This window comes from Rhinoraja longicauda, chromosome 26 (genome assembly GCF_053455715.1).
Source record: "Rhinoraja longicauda isolate Sanriku21f chromosome 26, sRhiLon1.1, whole genome shotgun sequence".
NCBI lineage: Eukaryota > Metazoa > Chordata > Chondrichthyes > Rajiformes > Arhynchobatidae > Rhinoraja > Rhinoraja longicauda.
This window is the reverse complement of record NC_135978.1, coordinates 1700938-1723960: the sequence shown is the minus strand read 5'-3', so window position 1 is coordinate 1723960 and position 23023 is coordinate 1700938. Positions and strand designations below refer to the sequence as shown.

Below are 23023 nucleotides of genomic sequence, written 5' to 3'. Positions count from 1 at the left end.
ATGTAAACAGCCACTTTGGCCCAACTTGTCCATACCGACCAAGCTAGTCCTAACATTGTTGCTTATTGCATTCAGTAATTATAGTGAAAATCTAAATGACTGTATGCCAAAGTCAATGTCAGTATGCTTAACACATTACGGAGTAGTGAATGGAGAAACATAATATTCACTCATCTGGCACTATTGCTTATTTATTATTCATCCACAGTTCTGAAGCTAACGGCAAATCAAAATGTTCCAGTAATTGACCAAATCAACCCATTCCAACTCAATTAATCCTTCTGTTTTCATTTGTATTCAATGAAGAGAAGGACATGGAAGGTAGTAGTCTCAGGAAGGGGTACATGGACATCCTAGAGGTTGTTAGTATAAAGGAGAAAGAGATGCCCAGGGGTTGGGCCAGCTGTGATCTACCCCAGGTTGCTATGGGAAGCAAGGGAGGAGAGAGCCACAGCCCTGACGGAGGGTTTTAAATCCTTGTTGCCACGGGCAACGTGCCAGAAGACTGCAGGATAGCCAATATTGTTCCTTTAGGAAGGGTAGCTGAGATATGCCAGGTAACTACAGGCTGTGGAGGCTTGCTTCAATGGTGGGGAAATTATTAGAGAAAATCCTTGGATAGGATTTATGTATATTTGGGCAGAGGCTGATCAATGATAGCGTAGCTTTTTGTGGGGACATCATCTTTCATTGATTTATTTGCGTTTTTTGAAGAGATTACTAAGAAGATTGATGTCGCAGAAATAGATGTCTGTATGGACTTTGGCAAGGTCCTGTATTGTAAAGGGGTTCAGAAAATTGAGGTGCATAGGATCCAAGGTGCGATGGCTAATTGGATTCTAAATTGGTTTGGTGATGGGCAACAGGTAGTGTTTGGTTAGAGACAAAATGCTGGAGTAACTCGGCGGGACAGGCAGCATCTACGGAGAGAAAGAATGGGTGATGTTTCGGGTCAAGACCCTTTTTCAGACTGATGAAGACTGATGGTAGTGTCGGGAGGATGCTTTCCTGATTGGAAGTCTGACCAGTAGTGTACTACAGGGATTGGTGCCGCGCTCCTTGTTGTTTGTGACTCTATATTAATGAATTTACGTGAATATAGTAGGTATGATTAGTAAGTGTGCAGTTGACAAGAAAATTGGTGGTGCAATAGATAACAAGGAAGCTTGTTTTGGGGCTATGATAGAAATAGGTCAGATGGAAAGTTTGGCAGTGCATGGGCTATACGACATTTAATCCTGACAAGTGTTAGGTGATGTATTTTAGAAAGTCAAATAGGAATAGGAGATATACGGTGAATGGTAGGGGGCTAAGAAATGTTAGTAACTAGAGGGAACTTGAAGATCAAGTCCAGAGTTCACTGAAAGCAGCAACTCTGGCTTGCTTGTTTCCTTGGGTTGGGGCATGGAATAAAAGTTGGTACACAATGTCACAACTTCACCACATTGGTGAGACTGCAATTCTGGTCGCCATACTAGAGGAGAATGTAGTTCACTGGAGCATGCAGAAGAGATTCACCAGGATGTTGTCCGGTTTGAATGACTTTAGCTATGGGGAGAGATTAGAGAGATTGATGGAGATTTCTATTCACAAAATGCTGGAGTAACTCAGCAGGTCAGGCAGCATCTCGGGAGATAAGGAATGGGTGATGTTTCGGGTCGAGACCCTTCTTCAGACTGATGGAGATTTCTTTTGCTGAGCGTGAAGGAGGATGAGGAATGTCGCAATATAGGTATATAAAGTTGAGCACAGATCGGTCGATGGTCAGAATATTATTCCCAGGATAAGAATACCAAAACCAAGAGGCTACATGCTTACGGTGAGAGGAAGGAGTTTGAAAATATTTTTGAGGTTAAAGATTTATCTTTTTTAGTGTTTTGTATTTGGAACTCGCTGTGTGAGGATGTGATGGAGTCAGATACAATCGGATACAATCACCGTGAGAAAGACTCGAGACTGGCACTTGTGTGGGCAAAGCATAGATGGATATAAAACTCGTAGTATGAGCAAATGGGAGTCGTGTAGTTGGGCAAAAATGTTGACTTGGACATGGTGGGCTGAAGGGTCTGTTTCTGTACTGAGTGACTCTTAAGGCCATAAACCTCTGCAGGTTGATAGACTTTGGATTCATTCTTCCATTTACTGATTTACTGTGCCGTAGTTAAGGAGGTTCTGTTTCTTGCATATATTCCATTCCTGGTATTTATGATGTTTTGTTTAAAATGCCAAACAATACCTTGTATGGCAAATAGCATTAAGGAACACCTCTAGTGTTCCAATATAAAGTGCTTGCAGGCTGTTTGCCCGACAGCAAAACAATGTGTGTTCCTGTCTTTAAAGGGACCGCAGCAAAAACACCAAATCTGCAGTCCAATCATTTGGAGAGACAGAGATTGCAGATGATGAAATCTTACACAAAGTGCTGGAGGAATTCAGCGGGGCAGGCAGCAAGTATGAAGACTACCTGGAACAAGGTCTATTAATTTGCCTCCACAGATGCTGCGTGACCCGATTTCCTTCAGCAGTGTTTTTATTTGCACCAGACTTTGGTGTCTATTTGAACATGTAAGCACAGTGTAGATGCTGACAACTTTATCCTGTGCAAGTTCTGGTGGAAGCAGTTGAGAAATTACAGGGGGTTGAGATTGTCAAGAAGGATGGCACAAATATGGGCCATTATCATTCCGTCAAAGCACTTCATTATAGTTGACGTGGAGCTACCAGGAGGTAGACATCATGACAGGTCACTTTATTTATCTTGGGACCAGATTGACGGAGGCTTCCTTAAAGCAAATGGGGGCAGAAGATGTGAAGGATGATTTTGGCAAAAACTATGGATAGTTGAGTGGCACACTATTTCCAAACCCATTCAGGCACTCCATCTGGGCTGGCTGCTTTCTGAGAGTGGGAGTGATGCAGGATACTTGACTATCTGCTTTGGTAAATGGGTGATCCACCAGTTTGTGCTTCGCAGCTCCACCAGACATCTTGCCTCTGGTGATTTATTTTGCGGAAACGGCTGACTCTTTTTCCTACTCTTCCTGTGGTTTCTGGCAGGTCAAGGGCAGCAGATTGATACAGGAAAAGGAAGGGGAGTTGCAGTGGTATTCACCTGGGAGCTCGGGAGCTCACCTTACAGACAGAGCGCAAGCCAGTTGTCTAATCTGTGCTTGGTCTTGCTGAAGTAGAGAATGGGACTTTGGGAGCACCAAGTGCGGTACATGAGATTGAAGGAAATGCACGTGAATCTTTGCTTCAACTGATGAGGGATGAGGTGCACGAACCAGTGTTGCACCTCCTGCAGTTGTAGGGGAAAGTGCCAGGGGTCAGGGAGGATTGGATGAATGGGAGGGAGTCACTGAGGTGTGGTCCATGCAAAATGGGTGGGGCGAAGGAGACGAGGTGAGATCTCATTGCAACTGCTGGCAATGATGGAGTAACTGCCATGAAGCTCTTCATGCGGTCAACTTCTAGCTGAACATGGGAGTGGAGACAAGAGAAGCCAAGAACTGCAGATGCTGGTTTACTAGAAAAGATACACTGATGGAATAACTCAGCGGGTCAGATAGCATTTCTGGAGAACAAGGATAGGTGACATTTTGGGTCAGGACCCTTCCTCAGACTGTGCAGGAGAGCAGTGGGAGAGAGGCTCACAGAATTTGTGTTGGAGGGAGATGGAGAGCTTCTTCAAAGTAGGCATACCTTGAGGAGCTTTCACAGTAGAGACCTTTCCTGTTGAGAGAGCGGAGGGTTATGAATGGATGTCTAGATGAGTGTGGCCTAAGGCTCTGTATGTTTGGGATGCCAATGATGCCAACAAATCAGCATGTATACTCTATCGGCTCTTCAGTTAGTGTTAAAAGAAAAATATAATCAACCCCATATAGTGCTCTATGTTCTATGTTATCCAACTTTCACATCCACTCCCTATACACTAGGGACAATTTACTGAGAGAGGTCAGTTCATCTACAAACAAACATGGCTTAGATTTGGGAGGAAACCCACGCAGTCACAGGGAGAATGTGCAAACTCCACACAAATGTCGGGATCGAATCAGTGTGTCTGACGCTATGAGGCAGTATCTGTACCATCTGAAAGCACAGGTACTGGACACCATTCTTGGAGATTCACTGGGTTTAACTGGATAGATAACAAAGAACTATGGTTTCTGGAAATCTGAAAAATAAACAAAATGCTGGAATCTCTCGGCAGGCCAGGCATCTCCATGGAATGAGGAACACAATTAACATTTCAAGCTAAGATAGACACAAAATGCTGGAATAACAGCGGGATAGGCAGCATCTCTGGAGAGAAGGAATGGGTGAATGGGTCAACAGAAGCAACTCCTCCAACTTCTTTCTCCTCAGTAGCATTTGATGTCCCAACTCCCACCAATTAGGAACACTATCTTCCCTCCACTGCCCCAGTGCAATTCACTCACTGTCTTTCTGCTGACTAGTTAGCATGCAACAAAAGTGACCCATTCACCCATTCCTTCTATCCAGAGGGGCTGCCTGTCCTGCTGAGTTACTCCAGCATTCTGTGTCTATCTTTGGTGTTAACCAGCATCTGCAGTTCCTTCCTTAACATTTCAAGCTGAAAGCTCTTCATTAGAACATAAAGGAACTGGATAAATGCTACCAGAAGAACTAAAGCCATGAAGAAAGTATTCATTAATTAGTTTAGAATCAAAAATTTCGATGCACTGGGTCAAATACAACAGGCCAAGGGACTTGCGCAGAAATTATAATTGCTTGTTACTGAGGTGAGATGTTTCTGAACAAGTGGTTGGAAAATGTTGCTCTTTCTTTTGCTCCATCTAGTGGTAACCAGTGCAGGCTGCTGCACTTGCTATTGAAGTCTTTGTGCTCTTATATTTGTTAATGGAAAAAAAGTTGGAACAAGTACAAATAATGAATTTAAATTGTTCTATAGTGACTGGGTGTAGTATGGATTCAGACCGCTGGAAAGAGAAGGATATGGGAGTAGGTGATAAGAAAGAAAATGAAACTGTTGCATGATCTGTAAGGAGTGGAATGCCAAATAAACTAAACTAAACAGTAAATAATATATGCAGTAGGCTAGGATTCACTGTGTTCTCTCACTCAGTCTCATGTAAGGAGGATGGATAGATGAGGGGACTGGTGAAGAAGCGGAACAGTGAAATATGTAGCAAGAGTAGGGTGATTCTGTCATGTTGGGGCTTCTGAGGTAGAGTACTTTGCACTGGGACAGTGGAGGGAAGATGGTGTTCCAGATTGGCGGGAGCTGCGATATAAAATGCTACAGAGAAATGTTGGAGGAGTTGCTTCTGTTGGACAAGTATATCAAACATTTGGGCTGGAATGTGGGACGGGGTGAGGAAGTGATAAATGATTTATGAAGCAAGAACTTGGCATTTAAGAGAGTAATCAGATTTGTACTTTTGGTTTGCAGAATATTTAAATGTTGTTCTACTGCTTAGGAAGCCCAAGTCTTTTCCACATGAACTTAGTGTTCCTGTGCTCTATGGGTCAAATGACAATCTTCCAGAATTTGCTGCCAAATTTTCCAGTGTTTAATACACGCAGTGTTGCTAACATTAACCCCAACAGCTTGACACTCCGACACAGCTCATTACTCATGGTGGACAATGTGTGCTCTCATTGGCCTTGTAAAAATGACAATCAAAAGAACTGCAGGTGCTGGAGATCAGAAGTAAATCAACTAAATGCTGAAGGGCCAGACCTGATGAAAGGTCTTAGACCTGAAACGTTAACTGCTTCACTTGCCACAGATGCTGATTCTTTTTTTTTACAGCATTTTCTGTAATAATTTTTTTTTTTTTAACTTGTTGCTTTTTGTTGCCAGAAATCTCACAGTGGAAAGTTATAACTTGCATCTGATAGCAGGTCACTTTCATCATGTGATAATTGTTACTACAATGCCAAAACTACCCTTGTGCCTGAATGCTTCATTCCTCCGTTATTATATTGTGAATAGTGAAAGACTTGGATAGAGTGGATATGCAGAGGATGTTTCCACTAGTGAGACTGTCTAGGACCAAAGGTCATAGCCTCAGAATTAAAGGATGTTCCTTTAGGAAGGAGCTGAGTAGGAATTTCTTTAGTCGGAGGGTGGTGAATCTGGAATTCTTTGCCACAGAAGGCTGTGGAGGCCAAATCAATGGATATTCTTTAAGGCAGAGATAGATAGATTCTTGAGTAGTACTGGTGTCTGGTTATGGGGAAAAGGCAGGAGAATGGGGTTAGGAGGGAGAGATAGGTCAGCCATGAATGGTGGAGTAGACTTGATGGTCCAAATGGCCTAATTCTGCTCCTATCACTTCTGACCTTATTCTGTATGGTAATGAAAAAAAAAAGTTTTTATTACTTGTTTCTGATTTTGTTTTAAAATCTTGCAGGAGGTAGACAGCGTAGACGAAGAACGCAGATCCCAACCACGAAGGTAAGAACTGTCGCTTACTTTTAGCGAAGATCAGATTTTGTTAACGTTTATAAGAAAAAATTAACTGTTTTTTTACAAGCCTTGATATTTTAAGAAATACTCTTTTTAGGACTTTAATTATTAGATATATGCTTCTTATTACTAAAATACCTGTTCCCAATGCCTTTTGCACCTTATCCAGAAGGATTAAACCTCTCTTTTAAACTCCTAACCCTTGTAAGTTGTAAATATTTTTGATTCATCTTCAACTTTAGGGGGAAAAAAGATTAATACTAAATGTGTACGGTAATACAAATTTGTAAGATAGTCCAAAATGAGAATGGGTTGCAGTAAATGGTTTCAAACATAATTTTTCTTTGCTAATTAAATTCCTGATTAATGTTTTTGCTTTTTATGAATGCTTCTATTTTTTTTATATACAGCGTGTGGGTGCCTGGAGTATGCTGCCAGGGATGGTGGTGGAGGCCACCTGACAAAATAGGATAGTGGCATTGAAGATGTTTTTAGATAGGCACATGAATATGCAGGGATATGGATCACGTGCAGGCAGAAGAAATTAATTTAACAGCATCATGTTTGGCATGGACATTGTGGGCCGAAAAGCCTTTTCCTGTGCTGTTCCATGCCGTATTAATATTTACTTCATAACACAACCAATTGTGTCAATAGTTGTTTTGTTCTATCCAGAATTTAGAAACACATTTGAAAACTGTAAAGTCTGGATTCGTCCCATCTGGTAGCGTGAAAAGAAGGGGCAGAATTGCAGCAGGAATAACAACACTCGCCCACATTGACTACATAGTGCTGGTGTAACTCAGTGGGTCAGGCAGCATCACTGGAGGGGTGGACTGGTGACGTTTCCGGTCGGGACCCTTCTGCCTGGCCAGCTGAGTTCCTCCAACACTGTGTTCTGTGCAAGATTCCAGCATCTGCAGTTCCTTGTATCTATGTCACTCTTCAACTTACAGTTCACTACCTCTAGATGGTGCCCAAACACATGCAAATTCTTCTGAAAGGGAAGGATGCCCATAATAATGTGTTCCCCAGAGCAGGGCACGAGCTGATCGTCACTGGATTGTTCATTCCTTTGGAGATGTCTCTAGTAATCAACACCTTTTATGGTAAGGATCACAGGGAGCTTTTCAGTGGTGATGTACTAGAGTATAGATACAAAGATCTGCTGATGCTGGTTTACAAAAAAAGATACAAAATGCTGGAGTAACTCAGCAGGTCAGGCAGCATCTCTGCAGAATATGGATAGGTGATGGGTATGTGAAGAAGGGTCATGACCTGAAATGTCTCCTATTCATGTTATCCAGAGATGCTGCCGACCTGCTCAGTTACTCCAGCACTTTGTATCTTTTTTTGTACTAGAATATAAATGTCCCAATTATCCACGCGCAGGGCAAGGCTGACTGGAGGAATTAGGTAAAATTACTAATATTCATTGGAAAACTCTGTCATATTACTGTTTTGGAGAGATTTTTTAATTCTCCAAAGTCTGAGATTTTTCAGTTTTTTACATTTCCCTTAATTCTCCAAGTGTATACATGGTAGTGAGCTATGGCTTTTCCTGGGGTCAATGGATTTGGGGATGCTGCTGTTGAAACAAAGTCAGTAATTGCAGTAGTTAATATCGTTTGGCTGTAGGTATTAATGTGGGTGATCAAGAGTGAAGAGTTTTATTTTCATATATGTCCCAAAATGGAATAATTAAATTCTTGCATGCAGCACAACAAATATATAAACATTTCACTCTGTAAAACTCATAATAAATAACAAAAACGTTTAGTGTATATATAAAAGAACGTAGACAAATAAATAGACAATAATAATAATAATGTAAAGTCAAAAATAATGTTCAGAGCCTATTTGGAGGTTGTAGTGTTTAATAGCCTGATGGCTGTAGCGAAGAAACTGTTCCTGAACCTGGACATTACAGTTTTCAGATTCCTATACCTTCTTCCCGATGGCAGGAGTGAAATGAGCGTGACCAGGGTGGTGTGGGTCTCTGATGATGCTGGCTGCCTTTTTGAGGCAGCGACTCCTGTAGATCCCTTCAATGGTGGGGAGGTCAGTAACAGTGATGGACTGGGAAGTGTTCACCACTTTTTGCAATCATCTTCTTTCCTGGACGTTCAAATTGCCGAACCAGGCAGTGATGCAACCAGTCAATATGCTCCCTACTGTACACCAGTAGATGTTCAAGAGTATTTGTTGAGATACTGAATTTCCTCAATCTTGTAAGGAAGTAGAGGTGTTGATAGGCTTTCTTTATGATTGCATCAATCAACAGAGGAGTTTGTTTGGAATCATAGTGTGTGGATTAAACCCCAAGATTTGCCTCAATTTCACAAGTTATAGGAGTAGAATTAGACCATTTGGTCCATTGAGTCCACTCTGCCATTCAATCATGGCTGATCTCTGCCTCCTAATCCCATTTTCCTGCCTTCACCCATAACCCTTGACACCCGTTCTAATCAAGAATTTGTCTATGCCTTAAAAGTATCCACTGACTTGCCTTCCACAGCCCTCTGTGGCAATGAGTTCCACAGATTAACTACCCTCTTCCTAAAGAAGTTCCTCCTCACCTCCTTTCTAAAAGAGCGCTCTTTAATTCTGAGGCTATGACCTTTGGTCCTAGACTCACCCACCAGTGGAAACATCCTTTCCACATCCACTCTATGCCTTCCATTATTCTATGACTTTCAATGAGGTCCCCCCCTCATCCTTCTAAACTTCAGCGAGTACAGGCCCAGTGCTGTCAAATGCTCATGTGCAAACCCACTCATTCCTGGACTCCAGAGAACTTCGGTCCGTCCCTTGGTGCAGAAGGAAGCAAAAAAAAAAGATTTAAAAAAAACTTGACTACCATGACTCTTTCAACGGCAACTTAACAGCAAATTGTTAGGTGATAGATTGTTTACACAATATTGGTTTTTATTTGAAGCACATTGCAAAAGTGTATTCTGCTAGCAAGAAATAAATTGTGAGTTAACCTTGCACCCGATGCCCAACTCCTTGCTTCCACAGTACTCTAATGCCTGGAGGCAAGGTGCACGAGGTGAAGAAGAAGTATTTTATTCAGAAATAAAGCTAGGTTATCCTTGGGGGGTATCATTGGATGGGAACAATAAGGAGGCCATTCACTTACTTTGAACGTGAAGTCTTGTGGAGCAGATCATCGTGTGCTACAGATTAACCAAGTTAGTGGATAAATTAATAATGCAGCAATAAAATGTCAACAAATCACAGCGATATGTTTCCAAGTGGATAAATTTGCAAAACTGAAAAATTAATAATAAACTTGTATAAGAGCCTGGACAAATTAGATAGGTAGTCCTGTGCATATTCTTATAGAAGAGCTAGAGAAACAAGAGAAGATGGGTAAAGATTCAAAGCTATGATTCCAGAATTGAGTACATGCTTTCAGAAAAAGCTGACATTTTGTCATAGAGGGTATTAAGTGAAGCAAAGTAAATGTCATCACAGCCAAGGGGCATTGCAGCCGGTAGCAGAGAATACATGGAAGTCACTAGTACATCTACTGGTCCGTGCTGGAGATCTTAATTACCCCCGAGCCATCATCAGTGTGAGTCCCACTCTGCCATCGCTGGTGGTTTGGTGAATAGCATAGAAATCGTAAGGCAAACTTTGATAAGCACATGGCAGTGAAAAGAATGAACGGCCATGTTGAGGAGGTTAGAGATTAGAAACATAAATGATGCCCTGCTTCTTAGCTGTAGACTATTAGATATTTTATCATTTACTTTTTAACACCAATATGTAAATTATAAAGCAAACCAAAAATCCGCAAGGTTGTTGCATTATTTTACCTAAAAGATGGCTTTAGACTTTTAAATGGTTATGGAATTGTCTTTACAATCTTTTGCCAAAATTATACAGGCTGCAATGTCCTCAATGGGACTAATTGGGAGTTGTGCTTTTTCGGATTGCAACCACATCTGATCCATTGAAACAAATCCATTGTTTTGAAATATATTCTTTAAATAATTTCAGCTGTACTGAGCAGTGTGTTTGGTGTTAAGATTGCATCTGACCGAGGTCTTTATATGTTGCAACCAAGACATTCTTCTATAATTATGCAACATTAAATGAACAGAGCATTGTGTTTTACTGTAAATAAATTCCAGCTAATGGGATGCCATCTGCTTTCAGTTCAGCAGTTGACAAAGTAACTTTTTTTGTCTAATATTTCAATGTTCACTTTTCCTTGAAAATAAAAAGGGAAGAGTATGCTGATACTTTAAATGACAGGCTTTGCATTGCCGCAACAATGTTTTCAGCTATTTAAAAAATAAAATTGCAGAGATTTTTATTTTTGGAAGAAGTGCATGGATAAGCTTGCAGGGTAAATATATAGGGCAAATTATTGAATTTTAGTATATTGGGTAATGCCCAAGGTATTACTATATAGCTCATCGGAAAGGCTGGGAGACAGGAATGATGCACGATTGGTGGGTTTGATTACTGTTGGGAAATAAATCAAACAGCAGTCGACTCTGCCCAGTTCTGTTTTTGCACCATTGCCCCTCGTGGATGGCTTTGTGCCTCCCTATCCTTTTAAACATTTGAGTAGACGCGATTGATGATGTAATAGTCTGTTGGGGCAGCACGGTGGCGCAGCGGTAGAGTTGCTGCCTATCAGCGCCAGAGACCCGGGTTCAATCCTGGCTATGGATGCTGTCTGTAGTTTGTATGTTCTCCCCATGAACATGTGGGTTTTTCCTAGGTTCCTCCTACATTCCAAAGATGTACATGTGTAAATTAATAGGCTTTGGTTGTAATCTGTCCCTAGTGTGTAGGATAGTGGTAGTGTACAGGGATCACAGGTCGGCGTGGACTCAGCATGCCAAAGGGCCTGTTTCCGCATGCATCTCTAAACTAAACTGAACAATTGTATATCACTGGGATAACACTCATGCCTCAGATCGGCTGCTAATCATTCTGGGTAAGTGTTGATTAAAGGGAAGAACATCAAGAGGTAAATATCTCTACTGAGTCCTGGTTACTTTCCCGCAGTAAGTTCATAGTAATATTATTGGATCAGTGAATAGGCTACCTCTTATTAAGGAAGCTGGAACTGGAAATATATAGTTTCTCCAATGTGATGGTTGGTTCAAAATTGTGATCATTTTTACTTCATGGAAAGTTTAATTGCTCATTTATTCAAAATCTAATCCAAACCTAGATTATAATGGGTTAGAACTTTAAAGAAAGTGCAAACTAATTTAAATCAATTCAGCAACTTTGATTGCCTTTTGTATAATTATCTGTAATTTACAACATAATGGTTTATCCCAATACTATTCTATTTGGTTCATGTACATGGAAATGAATGGCGAAACCCGTTTTTAAACTTGTAATTTAATTATTTTTCTTTTTAGCCTTAGTATTATATAATGTTTAACTTTCAGAAACAACTTTATTTCGTTACTCAATGTGCAATTAACATTTTTGTCTTTGAACTTAAGAAGTAAAGTTTTCTGGAATAATGTGCTTGCTTTCTCTTAGTGGATGAATAGTTTGAATGTCTGAGAAGTCTATGATATAAAGCTTGCCATTTTGCTATGTATATTGAATACATTATTTTGAGATGAATGACATCCATTGATAGGGAAGAAATGGAAGAGAGTGTTGGGAGGTGAAGTCACCTAATGGAGGCCTTAAATAAAGGCCTATTTTAAGCCTTTAAAATAGGCCTTTTTTAAAGAGAAATTGTTTCCACTTATCGAAAACATCAGAGATGCAGCTTTGTTGGGTCGATTGATTAATGTTTACTTCAACCTCTGATAGATTCCCTATTTCTTGATGACTCCTATTTAAAACTCTGTATAAAATCTGCCACATGCTATTGTGTTTTATGAGGGTAAAAAAAAGTTAGAAAAAAATTCTTAAAGTATTTTTCAGTTTATGATGAGAGTCAAACAAAAAATAGGCGTGGGATGCTGCCATTTGTTAAGCGTAAAATGAGTTTCCATCTGAAAATGTTGTACTACCTCACACGATCCCTTCTGGGAAGAAGAAAATAGAGGGTTAAGTCTTGCTCATTTGTAATACCTAACATGTGATTAGATGACTGCATAGTAATAGTTCTATTCCAGCTATTGTTTTGAATTTATAGAATCTGGAAAAAAAACAAAGCTGCCTCAAAAGCCATAAATTTCTCTTTATACAGTAGGTCAAGTCTTTATAGACTGTGATGCTGCAATGATTGCCAAAGAATTTATCTTGGAAATAAATCATTAATCCTGTTGTGTGTATTGCCTGATGAGCTTTGACAATTCTGAATCATGGTTGTTTGCCAACCTGTCCCATTTATGATGCTTTTCAAATGAGGCATTAAACTGATCCTGATTGCCTCTTGCAATGGATTTAAAAGAAACAGTGTTTTCAAGAGGAGTTGTTCTTGGAATCCCCTATGTTCAGTTCTCAGTTACCATTAGCAGATCATTTAGTTATGACCTTGTTTCTGTGTTTTGGACCATGCTATGCTGAATTTGAAACCAGTGTTTCCCTTTATCAATTACTTCGGCAGTTCTTACCCTTCAAGTCCTTTTTATGTCATCAGAATCTGACATACTCGATCAACTGAACTTTTGCCTTTTTAATTAGCCGTTTAGTTTCATAGAATTTCTCGTGTCTCATATTGACCAACTAGTAAAATGACATGAAAGCTCTTATCTTTTTACAGTTTCTATTATGAATATCTAGTACACTTTGTGATACCTCCCTTCAGTCAGCTTTTGTCTTTCCTGATGGTACTTCGGCCCAATGAATTGCAGTCATTTCTTAACTCCTCCCTCGCATCGAAGTACTTGATTATTTTGGGGAACTAACCAGCATGATTGATGAGTGCATGTCTAAGGATGATATTTTTATGGACTTCCAGAAGGCATCCATCAAGCCTAATGAAATGGTTAATAAAAATGAGAGCATGTATGTGTGTGTGTGTATGTGGTGGGGGGGGGGGGGGGGGGATCAGAATCTGACATACTCGATCAACTGAACTATTATTTTATAAACAAGATATTCACAAAAAGCTGGAGTAACTCAGTGGGACAGGCAGCATCTCTGGAGAGGAGAAATGAATGGATGACATTTCGGGTAACACCTCTGCTCATTAACAGTTCATTAACTCTTTCTATTTAGACATTATTCACATCATTTAGTTGGGTTAAAAGTACATCGCCTCTTGCATTCTCACCTTAAACTCCAGCTACCAACCATTCTGCATCTGTCACAAGGTCTGTCAATATGCCTTTTTTCACACTGCATATATACACACATAAACACATATACATATACATCCATGCTCTATTTTTTATTAACCATTTCATGAGGCTTGATGAATGCCTTCTAGAAGCCCATAAAAATATCATCCAAATAAGGCCCAGTGCATTTGTAACCACTTTCTCAACAAGTCTTTTCACTTTCAAACAAACTCTACCTCCAGATCTGTTCTTATTCCCATTCAAGAATTATACCTGCTAGTTTATATGTTGCCTCTTTTGGCCAACATATTACTCCATGTTTCTCAGTACTAAATTGCATCTACCCATTCCACCTGCCTCTCCATATTGCCTTGAAATGTGAAATAATGCACCAAAATTTGCTATGCTTCCAAGTTCTGTGCTATCTGCAACATTAGAACTGTGCTGTGTAAAGTCAAGTCGAAATTGATCAATGTATTTGAAGAAAAGGACTGAACCTGGAGAAGTGCACTGTACATTTCCCTGCAGTCCAAGTGCCACCTCTCGTTAGTGCTCTGCTACTTTACCAGCTTTTCATCCATGATGCTGCAGTCTCAGTTGGCCTTCAATCTTGATGGCCGACTTATACTGGAGTACTTTATCAAATGTAGTTTTGCAATATTACATTTACCATGTCAATGTCAATCCCATCATTATCCTTAATTACATAATCAAAAATCTTCTATCAGATGAGGTAGACACAATCCTTGCTTGCTTTCTCTAATCGATCTATATTGGCCCAAATGACTAGTAATTCTATCCTTGATAACCTCCCCCACCACCAGGATTACTGCCAGGGGTATTGAGGTTAAATTTAGTCCAGGTCTGTTGCCATGAAAGTATTGCTTGCATTCATATTTGCATACTGGTGTACAGCCCCGAGTTTAAAACCTGTCTACTTTTATGTTGTGCCAAGTTTTCCATCCAAGCTGTTATCCTGAGGGCAATAACCGGTCATGTCTAGCTCCTTCTGTTGATAGTCGGGCAACTTGATAGCACTCCTTTTTCACTGGCTCTAAATTGTCAGGCCAGGCACGAAGAATATCCATCCCTCAGCACCGGACATTACACAACAGAAGGACAATGAGGATGTTGCCAGGACTCGAGGGCCTGAGCCATAGGGAGAAGTTAAGCAAGCTAGAACTTTATTCCTTGTAGTGCAGCAGGTGAGGGGTGATCTTATAGAAGTGTGTAAAATCACAGAGTCTTTTACCTAGGATAGGGGAATCAAGAACCAGAGGATATCGGTTTAAGGTGAGAGGGGGAAGATTTAATAGCAACGTGACGGGCAACATTTTCACACAAGAGTGGTGGGTGTATGGATCTAGCTGCTGTAGAAAGTAGTTCAGGCAGGTACCCCAACAATATTTGAAAGATGCATGGATAGGAAAAGTATAGAGGGATATTGGCCAAACATGGGCAACTGGGACTAGCTTGGACAAGGCATCTTGGTCGGCATGTTTGAGTTGGGCTGAAGGGGCTGTGTCTGCTATATGACTATGACTAATATTTCTGCGGGGTTTGGGATCACCAGTGTAACTTGTACCTTTATGCAGTCCATCAATCATTGCAGTTAACCAGTGGTCTGTTCGTGATTGCAGTGTTAATAGCAATGCAGTTGGTGATTGGTCTCAGTAAAATTTAGTCCAAGCTAAGATAGGTGGGAGAACTTGGAAGGTGAGGGGGGGGGGGGGGGAGGGAGATTTCTTTGATTGCATATTTCATCGTGCACTGGTATTTTATCCAGATAGGCTTCAATTTCATGAAACGAAAGCAAGGATCAAAGCCATATGGATTTTCTTCCACATTTCCTGTCTAGGATTCCATTCGCCTTTTATGAAAAGCTTTTTACATTGAACATTTGCTGACGCACAATATCATTCTCCTCACAGTTGAACAACAACACTGCAATCTTTGCAAACAGTTAAGATCAAGAATAAGCTATCAGTTTAGTTCAATTAACGATTTGGCAGAGTTACAAGTTATTTTGGCCCAAACTCCAGAGCATATGATCCTGTTGAACTTGAACTTGTAAGCTGAAATTGTTTTACTCATAAACACATCATCCAACCCTACCATCACGCCCCCACCTGGTTATACTGATTACCCACTTAATTATGGACTTTGTCAGATCATCACAACTTGTCGTTTAATAGAGGATTTTCATTAGTACAAAGCCTCATCACTAAGAACATTCTCATTACTCAGTTCTAAAAGTCTCCATACACCTAATATAATTCCTAAAGATCTTACACAGCATATACATTTCCAACTGGATTATAGATGTTTGCTGTGATGCTTTGAACTAATCACTTGTTCTCACTTGTAAGAAATTTCTCTCTCACTATAACTTTATACTTTTCACGTTTCCTATGTAATTCTTATTGCCTTTAACAATTCTTATTATCTTTAACAATTTATCTTCCTGTCAGTTATAGTTCAAGGAACATTAATCATGTATTGTCTTTCTGCTGACTAGTTAGCACACAACAAAAGCTTTTCACCGTACCTCAGTGTGTGTCACTGAACTAAGCTAAAATTTAATTCTTGCTCAATTTGCTAATATTTGTTAGTCTGAGTGCATTTATTTTTCTCTTCATAGATAATCACACTTCCCAAAGTTGTATCTGCAGTTTTCAGTATTGTGCCCTTTAATAGCCAAATTCAGATGTTTTTATATCTAGTACTTTAAAGAGCATTGCTGTTCCTAAGGGACATGTGTGTATGATTCTTCCAGCCAGTAATTGTTCTACTTAAAATGGTGGATTTGTTTACACAAGCAGCACATTGCATTCACTGCAACATTTGAGAGATGGGGTATGGTTCAATTGTCATGTACATACGTACAGTGAAATTCCTTTTCAACGATCATCAGTACACACTCCATCTTTCCTACACACCAGGGACAATTTGCAGAGGCCAAATAACCTGCATGTCTTTGGGACATAGGGAGAAATCCAGACTAAGAAGGTGTAAACCACATACAGCCAGCACCTGAAAATCGGGAACAAACCCAGGTGTCTTGGGAAGTGGAGCTAGCTTCCATGCCGTATGACTTTATAGGCTGGTGAGCCTCACTTCAGTAGTAGGGATGCTATTGAAGCAGACTCCTGGGGGACTGGAGAAAAATTACTCGCATTTGGAAGAGAATGGACTATTTAAGAACAGTCAGCATAGCTTTGTCTATGGCAGGTCATGTTTTTACAAATGTGATTTAGTTCTTTGAGGAGGTGACAAAAGTGATTAATATAGGTAATTGTAATTAATTTATTAGCCAAGTATGTAAACATACAAGGAATTTGATTTGCCAACAGTCATACAAAGAAAGCATCAGTTCAATGTCCAGGCCATTTGCACGCTCCTTCACCGTGATGTGACCAGAGATGTACCGACCGCTGTCACTCCCTCTGCAGTCCCTGTCCGCCCAAACGGTTGGAAAGCCGTCCACACTCGCACTAGACTCCGAGATGTCCTCATGGAGCCATGTCCCCCCAAAACACCAAGATCACTGCACTCCCTCCGAGTTCTCACCAGTGCAGGCAGCATGTCCATCTTGTTTTTTCGACGACCTCACATTCCCCACTGTGATGGAAGGCAAATAACGTATACCTTCTTTCCTCCTTTTCTCCCGCGGTCGGGGCAATCGAAGCTCCCGCAGTCGGCGATCTAAGCCCCCCACATCAGGGCAATGGAAGCTCCCACGATCAGGGCAGTCGAAGCTGCTGCGGTTGGAGCTTCCGCAGCCAGCTCCACGATGTTAAAGTCGCAGTGCAGATGGAGATACGATACGGAAAAGTCGCATCTCCGTCAAGGAAAGAGATTAAAAAAACCACCTCCACAGAATACAAAAACTAAAAGTACACAAAAAAAATACAAGTAAACACAGACCAAAACAGCAAAAGAAGAAAAAGACGAGATAGGCTGTTGGTGAGGCTGCCATGTACGACACCACCCGGTGGAAATGGTAGAGCAGTGGATATGGTCTATGTGGACTTTAGTAAGGCATTTGACATGTTGGGCTGATGCAGTTGTTTAATGTGCATGGAATCCACGGTGAATTGGTAGTTTGGATTCAGAACTGGTTAACTCACAGAAGACACAGGGTAGTGGTGGAAGGTTGGAGGTCTGTGAGCAGTGGTGTCTGAAAGGATTGGTGCTGGGACCTCTGTGATTTTATATATAAATGAATGACGAAAATGTAGATGGGCTGGATAATAAATTTATAGACTACACAAAAATTAGCGGAGTTGCGGAGAGTGAAGGATGCTATCAAAGGATATAGCATGATAGAGATCAGTTACAGATATGGATGGAGAAATGGCAGACGGAGTCTAATCCAAGCAAGTGTGAGGTATTGCAGTTTTGGTGGTCAAATGTAAGGAGAAAGTATACAGTTTACTGCTGAACCTTTAAGGGTTGATGTGTGGGAGGTGATTGTGGAGTCCAAGTCCATAGCTTCCTGAAAGTAGCAACACTGGTAGATGGAGCGGTAAAGAAGGCGTATGGTATCTTCACCACCAATGGTTGGGGCATTACCTGTAAGAATCAGGAAGACACTGCAGCTTTGAGTATTGTTTGCAGTTCTGGTTGCTCCATTACAAGCAGGGATTGGAGAGGGTGCAGAAGGGGGTTGCCAAGATACAGCCTAGATTAGAGGATAATAGCTACAAGGTTGGACAAGCTTTGATTACTTTCTCTGGAGTGTCAGAGGCTGAGGAGATACCTGATAGAAGTTTATAAAATTATGAGAGACATACATAAATGGACAGAATCTTTTTCATGGGGTGGGAAACTCGAGGGTATAGGTTTAAGGTGAAAGATGGAAAAGTTTAAGTTTAGTTTAGAGATACAACATGGTAACAGGCCCTTCGACCCACCGAGTCTGCTCAGACTATCGATCGCCCATATGCTGGTTCTATCTACACACCAGGGATAGTTTACAGGAGGCAATGAACCTACAAACTTATACATCTTTGGAGTGTGGGATGAAACTGGAGTACCCGGAGAAAACCCACGTAGTCAAAGGGTGTACGTAGAAACTGCAGACAGCACCCACAGTCAGGATCAAACCCTGTTCTCTGGCGCTGTAAGGCAGCAGCTCTACTGCTGCGCCACTGTGCCACCCTACAAGTGGCGCAAGATCTTTTACATAGAGGGCGGTTGGTGCCTGGAACATGCTGTCCTGGGTGGTGGTTGAAGAAGATACGAGAGAGGCACTTGAGACTTGTAGATGGGCACATGGATATGCTGGGAACTGAGGGGTGTGATAGACCTGGTGAGCAGAAGGGCCTGGTCCTCCACTGTATTCTTCTAAGTAGACTTTAATCCATTCTGTATTCTATGTTAGCTGGTCAGTCAGCATCCACAAAGAAAGTAAATAAATTAACATTTCTGGACTTACCATCAAATGGCAGTTTTCAGCATTATCTGTAGAAACAAGGAAGTGCAGATGCTGGTTTACAAAACAAAGCCTGACCCGCTGAGTTACTTCGGCATTTTGTGATACCTTCGATTTGTACCAGCACCTGCAGTTATTTTCCTAAACAAAGATGCAGAGTGCTGGGGAAACTCAGCAGGTCAAACAGCATCCCTGGAGAACTTGGATAGCTTATCTAGCTTTCTTGCTTGGATAGCTTATCTAGCTTTCTTGCCCCCTCCCCCACCCCAAAATTGGTTGGATAAAGGGACTCGAGTCGAAACATGACCTATCAATATTTTTCAGAGATACTGGCTGACCCACTGAGTTACTCCAGCATTTTGTGTCTTTGCCCAGCATTATCTGTTTTTCCTTGATCTTTGGTAACTCTGGGTGCTTTGCTTTCTAAATCACATTTGTTCTGTCAATTTGTACGTGGAATAATGCCCGCACTACCTTTAATCTGACCTTAGATTGTCACTGTAAGCTTGCTGAGTAATGTATTTCTCATAAATTCATCTCTTCAGTTACTTTCACATCAACAACAGTAATTGACTACAGTGCAAAATAAAAGACGGGCAAAGTGACCACTGCACAAAAAAGGAAGAGGATCTTGGCCTTGAACTCTTGAACACGTAATTGGATGTTTTGAGAACCATTATCGCTAGTGCTCAATATCCCTACCTTTCTTGATTATGGTAACAATTTCCACACAAATAATGCAGATTTATTAATTAACATCAGTTTTTAGGAGAGTTTGTTTTGAGTAGGCAAATAAAGTTGTTTTCATTTGAAGTGGCCTCACAAGATGTTATTCATAAATAAATTGAGGGATATAACAATCGTGGGTATCTTACAATTCAAAAGTAACAGCACAGTCATCTCCCATCTCCGAGTCCCATATTACCTTTTATCTCCTTCCCCTCCCCCCCACATCTCTCTCTCCAGCTTTACATTTTACTCCTATTCTTCCCTTATCTGACTCCCTTTTGACCTCCCGCTTTAGTCACTTACTCCACCCATCTTCCAATCACCCCATCACTTGTATCCACCTATCACTTGCCAGGCTTTGTCCCGATCTCACCTTTCTTTTCCAGCTTTCTTCCCATACTTCATTAATCTTAACAAATCCTTGGACAGGTAAATGGGGAGGATAGGTTTAGAGGGATATGGGCCAAACGTGGGCACGTGGGACTAGCGTAGATGGGGTATCTTGGTCAGCATTGGGCAAGTTGGGCCGAAGATCCTGTTTCCATGAAGTATAACTCTGACTAAGAAGGATCCTGACTCCAAACGTCATCTGTCCATTCCCACCACAAATGCTGGTTGACCTGCTGAGTTCCTCCAGCACTTTGTCTTTTGCTCAAGATTCCAGCATCTGCAGATTCTTGTGACTGCTCATTTTATAATAATAATAATAATAATGTATTTTATTTATATAGCGCTTTTCATATACTCAAAGACGCTTTACAGAGATTTAGAGAACATAGGGAAATGAATAAATAGATAAATAAGTAAATAAATAAACGAACAGAGAAAGGAGACAGAAGGTGAGGTGACCTTCAGTGGTTGAAGGCAGTACTGAACAGGTGAGACTTCAGCGATGTTTTGAATGTGGTGAGTGTGGAGGAGTCTCTAACAGTTTGGGGTAGTGAGTTCCATAGGGTGGGAGCAGCGATGGAGAAAGCCCTGTCCCCCCAGGATCTGAGTTTGGTCCGGATGTGGGGGGATAGGAGATTGGCAGCGGCAGAGCGGAGGGTGCAGGTGGGAGTGTGCCTGTGGAGGAGGTCGGTCAGGTAGGATGGGGCCAGGTTATGGAGGGCTTTGTAGGTTATGAGGAGGGTTTTGTACTGGATTCTCTGGGGGATGGGGAGCCAGTGGAGTTTATAAAGGACGGGGGTGATATGGTCACGGATCGGGATGTGGGTGAGTAGACGGGCAGCGGAGTTTTGAATGTATTGAAGTTTACTGATGATTTTTGAGGGTGCGCCATAGAGGAGGCTGTTGCAGTAGTCCAGACGGGAGGTGATGAAGGCGTGGATGAGGGTTTCTGCAGCTGTGGAGGAGAGGGATGGACGGAGACGGGCAATGTTTTTGAGGTGGAAGAAGGCTGTCTTTGTGATGTGTTTGATGTGTTTGTCGAAGGAGAGGGTTTGATCAAAGATGATTCCAAGATTCCGGATGTGAGGTGAGGTGGATACTGGGAGACCATCAATGTTGAGGATGAAGTTTTGGGTGGATTTGGTGAGCGTTTTTGGACCAATGATGATGATTTCAGATTTGTTGCAATTGAGTTTGAGGAAATTTGATTGAAGCCAAGATTTTATTTCAGTGATGCAGTTTGTCAGTGTAGAGTGTGTGGTGGGGGAGATTGACTTGGTGGAGATGAGGAGCTGGATATCATCGGCGAAGCAGTGGAAGTTGAGACCATGACGGCGGATTAATTGACCAAGGGGGAACAGGTAGAGGATGAAGAGGAGGGGGCCAAGGACTGAGCCTTGGGGGACACCTTGGGGGAGGGGAGCGGTGGGGGATTTACAGTTGTTAATGGAGATGAACTGGTGTCTGTCAGAGAGGTAAGATTTGAACCAGGATAGGGCTGTGCCGGTGATGTTAAGGGAGGTTTCAAGTCGGGTGAGGAGAATGGAGTGATTTATGGTGTCAAAGGCGGCGCTGAGGTCAAGTAGGATGAGGATGTTGAGGTTGCCAGCGTCGGAGGAGAGGAGAATGTCGTTTGTGATTTTGAGGAGCGCAGTTTCAGTACAGTGGTTTGAGCGGAATCCGGATTGGAAAGTTTCATACAGGTTATTGGTAGAGAGGTGGTATTTGAGTTGGGAAGCTACAGCACGTTCCAAAACTTTGGACAGAAAGGGTAGGTTAGAGATTGGTCTGAAGTTGTTTGGCGTGTCAGGGTTTAGTCCAGGTTTTTTCAGAATGGGGGTGACAGCAGCGATTTTGAGGGATGGGGGGACGATGCCAGTGGACAGGGAGGAGTTTATTGTTGCAGTGATAAGTGGAGAGAGAGCAGGAAGGCAGGCCTTGACAAAGCTGGAGGGGATGGGGTCCAGAGAGCAGGTGGCAGTTTTAATTCCTGTGAAGAGGTCGGAGAGGTCGGTGGTGGAGATTGGGGAGAACTGAGGCAGGGGCTGACAGGATAAGGGGGGGGCAGGTGGTTTGAGGGGGAGCAGGTGCGTTGGTGGTTAAGGTGCTGTAGATGTTGTCTATTTTGCTTTGGAAGAATGAAAGGAAAGTGGTGCATTTGTCAACTGTGAATGATTGGGAGATGGTGTCCAGGGAGCTGAGGAGTTTGTTTATTGTAGAGAAGAGTGTTTTTGGGTTTCCGGAGCCAGAGTGAATTATTTGAGAGTAGTAGGTGGAGTGGGCGCGGGAGAGGGCATCTTTGCAGTGCTGCATGTGGTCTTTGTAGGCTTGGGAGTGAATTGTGAGACCTGTTTTGTTGCGGAGTCTTTCAAGTTGGCGGGCATGAGTTTTCATCACGCGGAGTTCAGGGGTAAACCAGGGAGCAGAGTGGGTGAAGGAAACTGTTTTGGTTTTTATAGGTGCAAGCTGGTCGAGGCAGGAGGAGAGAGTGCGGTTGTAGTAGTCAGTGAGGTCAGAGGGGCTGTGGAGGTCAACGAAGGGAGAGGCGGACATTATTTCAGAGAGGGAGGATGAGAGCGAGGTAGGTGAAACAGAGTTCAGCTTACGGAAGTTGATTTTGCGTTTTTGCTTTGGAGCTGGGGTGGGAATGTTGACAGACATGATGATGGCTAAGTGATCAGAGAGGGTGGGGTCGGAGCCAGAGAGGTGATGTAGATTTAGTCCAGTGGAGCAGACAAGGTCCAGAATGTGCCCACGGTTATGGGTGGGAAAATTGACGTGTTG

The 23023-nt window shown here is 41.9% G+C and overlaps 1 protein-coding gene across 1 annotated transcript in view; it reads left to right on the top strand.

Annotated features, from left to right (window-relative positions):
* The window catches only part of ssh2b (slingshot protein phosphatase 2b), a 137220-nt gene that overhangs the window by 26090 nt on the left and 88107 nt on the right, over window positions 1-23023 (top strand). The window contains exon 2 of the mRNA XM_078422612.1: window positions 6405-6448. Within this exon, the coding sequence (XP_078278738.1) occupies window positions 6405-6448 (44 nt within the window). The remainder of the gene's footprint in view (window positions 1-6404; window positions 6449-23023) is intronic.